At 40.4% G+C, this 8280-nt stretch overlaps 1 protein-coding gene across 1 annotated transcript; it reads right to left on the minus strand.

Annotated features, from left to right (window-relative positions):
- Positions 1-305: 305 nt before the first annotated feature.
- On the minus strand, positions 306-6286 carry vgf (VGF nerve growth factor inducible). The gene is made up of 2 exons (XM_051115902.1): positions 6070-6286; positions 306-4032 (listed from the first exon to the last, which is right to left on the minus strand). The coding sequence occupies exon 2, from the start codon at positions 4009-4011 to the stop codon at positions 2077-2079; it is 1935 nt and encodes a 644-aa protein (XP_050971859.1). The 5' UTR covers positions 4012-4032; positions 6070-6286; the 3' UTR covers positions 306-2076.
- Positions 6287-8280: the final 1994 nt, after the last annotated feature.

Genomic DNA, 8280 nt, shown 5'->3' on the forward strand with positions numbered 1-8280 from the left:
GGCTCACAGTTTGTTGGGCTAATTGCTGATCAAATGAGCTCATTAGAGAGATCATCTTTGAAAGATTTGCACTCTGGGACTGTGAATGTTCATGTTTGACTTCCTTCCCAACTCTGTATTGTATTGGTGCTATGTGCAAATGTTGTTGTTGTGAAAGTATATTTCTTTCAGTTATAAAGCTATTATGGTATTATGATCTAGTAATGAAACAAGGTAGTGTTTAATTTGAGTGTGCCATATCCAGGAACCATTAGTGTGTATGAGGTGTGTGCATGTTCTTTCCAAGAAGAAATTAAAAAACAATCTTAATAAAAAATAGTCAAGTTTATTTAGTTCTCTCTGTGTAGCAAAACTAGTCATCAACATGCGGTTATTTACATCCAGCAAACGCATGTTTATTATGTTACGTACAAGATACATCTAGAAAGGACATAAACATTTTTTCCTCGCACAAGACTTAACGGCATTTTTACTTGGATACACTAGTCATTCATCTTTTTTTTATACTTTTTTTCAATGCTCATAATGTCTTCAAAGAAGCAACACATTTTAGATGCAAGTTTACAGTAACGTGCAGAATCTTTACTCCTTCACTGTTTCAGCTATTCTCAACCATTTTTTCCCCTAGCTTTCATCTGACAGACTTTCAAATCATTTAAAGAAAATTAGAACGGTGTATGCCTCCCCCTTACTTTTGAGTATTCTTTCTTTTTAAGATTGAGAAGCACCCGTTTACTTTTTTAATCATTTTATTTGGGACTGTTTTAGCCAGTTGATTTTTTTTTTTTTTTTTCCTGATTTACATTGATTCACATTGATCCACATTGCTTCCTTCCCAAGTGAACATTAATTGTTTAATAGATTGTCTATGCTATTTTGATTGAGCTCTCATTGGCCCGGTGATTGATTTTGGTAAGATGTAGGCCTAACTATCATTGGGGTGAGGGTACTCTTGAATAAACCATTAACATTTGACACATTTAAAACCACAAACATTAAATATGTTTTTAGTTATCTTCATATATTTGTTTTATTTGTAAAACATGTTGAAAGGCTAATCACTGCTTTTCAGTTTTATGAGCTTGAGAACAAACCTTTCAGCCAGTCTGTGACAAAAATGCTGCTCATCTGAAAAGGGGAAGAGAGTGTCTTAAGGCAATTAAAAGTTGTATTCAAAACAGCTTCTACGAAATAATAAATTTGTTTCTTAGAAATCGTTGGAATGTATGAATGTCCTTTGCACCAACTTTCTATCTTTTTTGCGTAAAAAACAATGGTATAAACACATCGAAGGAAAAATTCAAAATGCAGACAGCGATAAGAAACTAATTCTATGTACAAGACTTAGAGTGTGTCCTCTTTGTTTCACAAGGGAACGCACAAATGGTAAATGCTCAAGCAGAATACTCTGAGGTACAAGACTTAATACATTTGGTGTATAGAATAAACAAAATGTATATTTCCACCATTATGGCACTGTGATGGTTTCTCTGTTTGAATAAATCTACGTGTTTGCGTTCTTTAAAGGTGCAATTAGAATTTTTTTTTTTTTTGCTATCCCGCTATGTTATGATCAATGATATTGACCACTGGGATTTGAAATGTTCAAAATATATAAAACAAAACAGAAGATACTTAAGACTTAATAATGGAGTTGCTTCCATATAATGGCAAGTCTTTCAAGATTTCATCTTGAATGTCTTTGTACTGGATGAAAACATGGTGCTATCTGCTCCTTTATAAAGGCCTTCTAGGGGCAGGCAGAACTTCAGCGTTGGGTATTTGAGAGATTTAAGAACCCTTTCCTCTCACCGCTCTAGTAGCTTTGCTGGTCGTTCAGTCTCTCCAGGGGGAGGAGGGTGGAAGATGTGATGGACATGAAGATCCTGAATATGTTCTGTCCTAAAGGTAAACTTCGAATGTGAAGCGAATAAAAGAGTATGACGGAACTTATTTCAGCAAAAGAAACCAGAACATAAGTTGGCCATGAACAGTCTTTAAATTGTTCCCTTTCGCTTTCTTCTCCTCCTCCTCCTCCTCCTCATCGCTCTCTTTTGTTTTTCCCACCCAGTCTGCTCACTGAAACATCCTGGGATGTTTCATGAAGACCCTCTCGATGAAGTTCTCCAGCTCCTCTTCGCTGTCCTGAGGCGGCTGCCTCAGTGGACTATAGTAATCATCCTCCCGGGTGACTACAGGAGCTCGGGCTGGGTAATAAAAGGACGGCCAACGACGCGGAGGCGACCGGGGTTTAGGCATGGGTACGGCTTTGAAAGTCCGAGGGTGAGGGAAGTAGAGGTTTCGCTGGAAGGCTGGTTGGACTCTTTGGCGTGCCTGCGCCCAGGGTCGGGACTTCCGTCTGGGGGAGTAATCGAAGTCATAGTCCAGTGAGTTACCCAAGACGTCATTGATGGAGAAAGAAGGCTTGGGATAGTAGCGGGATTTTGGTTTTGGAGATGGGACGTAGATGGGGTAATATCCCCGGTAGGGTTTTTGATAGAAATTGTAGGAGGGGTAGGCACGAAAGGGCCACTGCTGCCTCGTCCAAATGTCTTGCTTGCTAGGCTTGACCGAAGCCCTGTCTTTGAACCAGGCTTTTAATGGATTTGTGTTCGGTTGAGGAGGCTTTGAGGGAGGAGGTTTACGTAACAGCGTTGAAGGTGCGACGGGGGCTGGAGGTGGCACGAGAGGACGTTGCCATGGGAGATTTTCAGGAGCATCTTTTTTCTTCTTCTTCTCCACGTCGTTAATGATGTCCACCACATCGTCTGCAGGAAGGTGCAGCTTGCTGGAGATCTCGATCAGCTTATCGATGGTCTGTGGGTCGATGTCGTCATCGTCATCACTAGTCTGCTCCTCATCGGAGCGCTTATCTTCTGCGCCATTGTTGTCCTGGTACTTTTTCTTGTCTTGTTTCACGATGTATTTCAGGAGCATGTCAGATGCAATATCTGCAAGCTTTTCTTCCTCCGCTTTGGCTCTTTGTGCCTCTGCCGCCTGTCTGCGTACTTCCTCTTGCTCCGCTTTGGCTCGGGTTTCCTCTTCTTCGGGACTCAGCTGTTCATCGTCCTCTTGATCTTCCTCGACTTCTTCCTCTGGGTCAGCGAGGTTGTTGGTAAAGTCATCCATGAAGTTGCCTCCTCTTTGTAAGGGCTGGATTTTGTTCTTCTCTTGTTCGAGCTGCCACTTTATCTTCTTCTTGGACAGCGCTAGGTCATTGCCTAAAGCTTTAGGCTTGATCTCGTTGTTCATGAGGCCATTGCGGTCCAGGTAATCAAAATACTCCCCACGACCCTCCCTCAGACCTGTGTTCGTGTCACGCTCTCTTTTCGTGGCTGTGCTGTAGCTCTGGAACTCCTCTAACATGGATTCCAGACTCTTCACTTCCTCTGGACTCAGCTGCTCTTCCTCCTCTGGCTCCTGCTTCTCCTCCTCTTTGATCACCTCCTCTTTTGTGGGCCTCTCCTGTGTGGCCACCTGCTCTTTCAATGGCACCGTCTGACTGGTGGTGCGGCTCGTCACCTTCTCTGTTAGCCGTTCCTCCTCCTCAGCCCTTTTTTTCTCCTCTTCCTCCTCTCGTTCTTCCTCATCTTTTCCTTGCGCTGCAGCAGCTGCCATGACCAGCTCCAGCTCTTTGTGGCCATCTCTGTCTCTGTCTGCGCCCTGGAGGTCCTTCTCCTTTTCCACTTCCATTCCCCCGTCTTCTCGTTCACTCATCTTTTCCTTCTGGGGCTGGTTGAGGGCCTCGAGAAGGACCGCTGCTAGGGTTCTAGGATCCACGTCTTTGAAAAGCTCATCATCTTCTTCATTTTCCTCATGTGGCGTGCCCTGCTCCTCGGCTGGTTGAGTATATTGAGCCTGTTGCTGAGCAGAGGAGGATGCTGCATAGTTTTCACTTACTGTGTTTCTATCTGTTGTCACTGGACTGAAGGTTGCAGGCTTGACTGTGAGACTAAATAACATGAACAGGAAAATGAAGGGGACATTTGAAGCTTGTTGGCACCAGATCATGACCGCACATATGTGTTGAACCTGAAAGACAGAATTTAAAAAATGGTCAAAGATCAAATATTTATATACTGTTTTGATGTACTTCTGTGATTAGTTGTACTAGAATAAATTAATTTAGGTACAAACATCACACATCCATGCACAGCTCAAGATGAAGATTTTTCTCAGGTAAGATGGTGGACTCGTTTTGTGATTCACTTCTTTGCAGACTGCCTGAGTGCAACACACACTGTATATTAACTATAAATTTGTGCAGTGTCTTGCCTTTGATACCTGAGAGCATTTCATGCCCCATTTGTTCATTTGTGAAATGGAAGAACTAATGTTAATGTACACAAAAAATACTACCCCACCCCACCCCCCAGTGAGGATTTTTCTGTTCTGGAGAGATCATTCTAACAAACCATATTTATATTTTGTATAAAAATGGTTTAATCATTGGAGGGAGGTATATTTTGTTATGCTATAATTTATGTTTTATTGCCTACTGCTTAGCTGATTTTGCAAAGGCGTTCTAATTGGCTCTGCGGCTTGAGCTGGTGCGGTTCGTGAGGGCTCTGAAGCGCTTTTGTGCATGTGATTGCTCGAACACGCGGCGCGGTGCTAATAAGGTATAGGAGGAAAAGCGCCTTAGCGGGGAGCCCTTCCGATGCGTGGGAGGTTAATGAGTAAGCAATACAAAGACGATCAGTGGATCACAGTATGATCATGCAAAGCAAGTTTGAGATTAAAAAAAAAATAAAATAATGAAAATCTCCATGGAATTTAGATTTTAACGCTTTGGAAGCGCAAAAACAAAGAACGTGAATAAAAGAGCATTCTTATCTCACTTTCACTTTGCAATGGCACTGAAATGAAACAATCCTAGAGCTCAATGTTGGTCATCACGACACAGTTGTTTATTGTTAAATCTGGATATGTGCTGGATTCCCCCTCGTTGCACGATAAAACACTGCAGCAATCGTCAAATATGTGCCAACTGGCTTAGAATGCATGAATTTGCACGTCTAAAGTTTGCCATATGTAAAATGCTGCAAAAACTTTAACTCATTTTTATTAAAAAAACAAAAAACAAACAAAAAAAAAAACAGCAGTCTATCTATTCTACAATTTGGAATCATCCACTTTTATTGGTCTTCTTAGAACCATGTCTCCACAATGTAACCACAACTCTAACGCCCTCTTTCACTGCCGCCAATGACAGAGCACACTGGGGAGTTCTCATCAACAAAGCACGTAAGTAATCCGGCTCTAAGAAGCCTTGTCCTCAAGTAGGCCTATAATCTTCTGCTTTAAAACAGATCTATTAGATCTATTAGAACGGAGCCATACTGCTATCACAGATTGAACCCAAGCAACAACATTTGAAACATGGAAAACACATGAATGCTCTGTTGTTAAAATTTCATGTCAACATTTGTCTGCTCCATATGAGCAGGTGCTTATAAGTATGTACAATTAAAGTCAAATTAGACTTCAAAAGGCAAAAGTCAAGGCAAGCCAAAGCACAACAACATGTTTTTTTTTTTTTCTCAGTGTCTCTCGTGTGCTTATGTGATTGGATTCGACGTTGTTATTTTGGGTATCTGATGCTATGGTGATGAGAAAGATGATGAAAGCATGAGCAAGGGCGTGGTAAAAATCATTATGAACGCTGTGCCATTGATCCTCCCCGTCACCTTCATCATTAAGTGCAAAAGTCGTCATTGCAATATTTGGTGTCCTTAAAGTGGTTTTAGTAAGTTGCATTAGCTTCTAAACCAATAATTGTATAATATAGATTTTATTAAATGCTATACTTTCTACATTACATTTTTCCTCAGCTCCCCTTTTTTCAAAATGTTTTAGAAAGCATTTTACTACACATCACTAATTTTTCAGTTTTTATTCTTATTATTATTTAGCCACTTAGTGTTTTTTTTTAACTTGTCAATTACTGTAGCAAAATATTTACGTTCTTAATTTGTTTCTTCTGTCTAGAATAAAATAACTACTTATTTTCCCACGACGTCTGCCATTACTGTTGCCTGTTACTATAAAAAGAAAGCCGGGACTTACCGGGAATCCTGTCAGTTGCAGCGCGGTCCGACGCACCAATTGTGTCCTCTTCAAACTTTTGTATTAAAGTTATTCTCGTGACTTACGTGTAAGAATCCGCTTCAACAACAAATTCTTTGTTTGAATGTTGCTGTTTTGTTTGTACAGTGATTTCGTTTGTATAAGCCGTATGGTTGGCTTTTCTTGCACGGCGCTATGGGGATATTTTCAGTACCACGGTCAGCTCTCCGTGTTTTTATTTCGGCCCCACTGCGCCCACGTGACCGCACGTCACTCTAGCTCATTGACGTCACCCTCTCCATTGATAAGAATTTTCGTGCTGATCGAACCCCGAGTCTTCGCTACGCTGCAGTGCCCAGATGAATGGAAGGAAACGGGATGAATGAAATAGTACTTTTTTTCGCCGGGTAGAGAGGGATAGACAACACGGCGAGCGCGAGACCGGTCCCTTCCAGATGCAGCTGCATACTGACAGCGCAACACAAAGGAAGCAACGATCCTCATCACGATGTGCATTGCCTCACTAGCAAAACGTATAAATGCAATTACACCATGAAATTCACAGAGGAAACAGCTGGCGCTTGAATCGTCAGTGCATGGTGAAAAAGCGACCCCAAATGCGTATTATACATGTTTTGTCTAATTTAGATTTATTGAGTAGCTAATGTGCCTCTTCCGCACCCAGGTCGTGACATTATGACAGGATGTTTTGAGATGTATAATTACTGAAAGCTGTTGCAAACGTTTATTTACGAGGCCTAATAGACAATAAACATTTAAAGTACCGTGTTTTTGTGTACTTTGTTGTTATCCATTGTGAGCTCTCTAAAATTACAACGTGATGCAACGTCAAAATCCAACCTGAGATGACAGGTTATGGTATCTTAAAATAATCTCGAGAAGTTAACACAATTTCAGTTAATAATAGCCTGCTGTTTAGAATGCATCATTGCAGACAACGTTAATATGGCACATCTAATGTAATGTCGTTGTTGTTATGTCGTTCTATATTTAATGCACATTTATTTTCTTTAATGGTGATCTTCATTTTAGCCTTTGAATAAAAAAGCAATTTCAGCAATAATTTAATTTATCATGAGTGCAGGAGTGTTTGCAGTCATGGTTTGCATGAACACTGACACCTTGTAGTGTGTTAGGAGTGTAGTGTGTTGAGATAGTTAAAGAGACTCTATTCGGTAAACGCAATGTACGAGCAGTCGGACAAGTGAGAGAAAACATTTGCTTTTGTCAGCAGTAGTTTTCAGTTTGAACGAACTTAGAACTTCATTTTTAAAACCCTAGTTCACCCAAAAAGATCATTCTGTCATTATTATTCACCCTTATGTTTTTTAGAAGATGTTAGGAACAGTCTCAGTCACCGTTCACTTCCATCTTTTTTCCGTACTAAGTCACTCACATCCACAACATACTTCAGTGCAAAAAAAGGTCATGAGTGAATGATGAAAGCACTTTTATTTCCTTTAAACAACTTATATGTCCATAGTATCTATACTAAAATTAGAATGTATAATAATAAAGAATGAGGTGTTGCAATAATTTTTCCATTTTTCATTTTCAAGCTTCCTTTTATCATGTTTCCAGGTGGAACACATCTTTTTTCTTTTGAAAGGAAAATTGTTCATTTTGCACGTATTAAGTGTCATGCTGCAGTATCTCTAGTGAAATTGTATTACAGGGCTAACCAACGTGCTAGTTCTGTACGTGCAACTTTGTTGCCCCTGGGCGACACTTATTTATTTAGTGTGGTTTCCAAGAAAAGGAATGCACAAAGTACCGTTGACAAAGCCGCATCTGACAGGTAATTAGCTTAACAGGTAATTAGTATATAGGCTACACTTATTCACGTACCTGAAGGAATGTACAAAGCCATTAGTTCCAAAACTGTACGATGCGCTTTTTTCCTGCAATCTGTCCAAGCGTTCTTTTAATTGTACTTCCCCCGCCTGTTTTCTTCAGACCATGAAAGGAGGGAGCAATCTTATTCACAAAAATGCGGGATGATCCTGGCACTGGCTTTTCATTTCTTGCCTTCATTTTTCTTCATTACCATTCTTCATTACCAAAAGTTCTTTTGGCTCACTCTAATAGTACGACAGCTTAAGGGCCATTAGTAAAATTATTTTAGACGTCCTTAAACCTTCCTTTCACTTGTGTAATTAAAAAAACGTTTATATATCGATCTAAAGTTTT

Source organism: Labeo rohita, chromosome 7 (genome assembly GCF_022985175.1).
Source record: "Labeo rohita strain BAU-BD-2019 chromosome 7, IGBB_LRoh.1.0, whole genome shotgun sequence".
NCBI classification, from domain to species: Eukaryota; Metazoa; Chordata; class Actinopteri; order Cypriniformes; family Cyprinidae; genus Labeo; species Labeo rohita.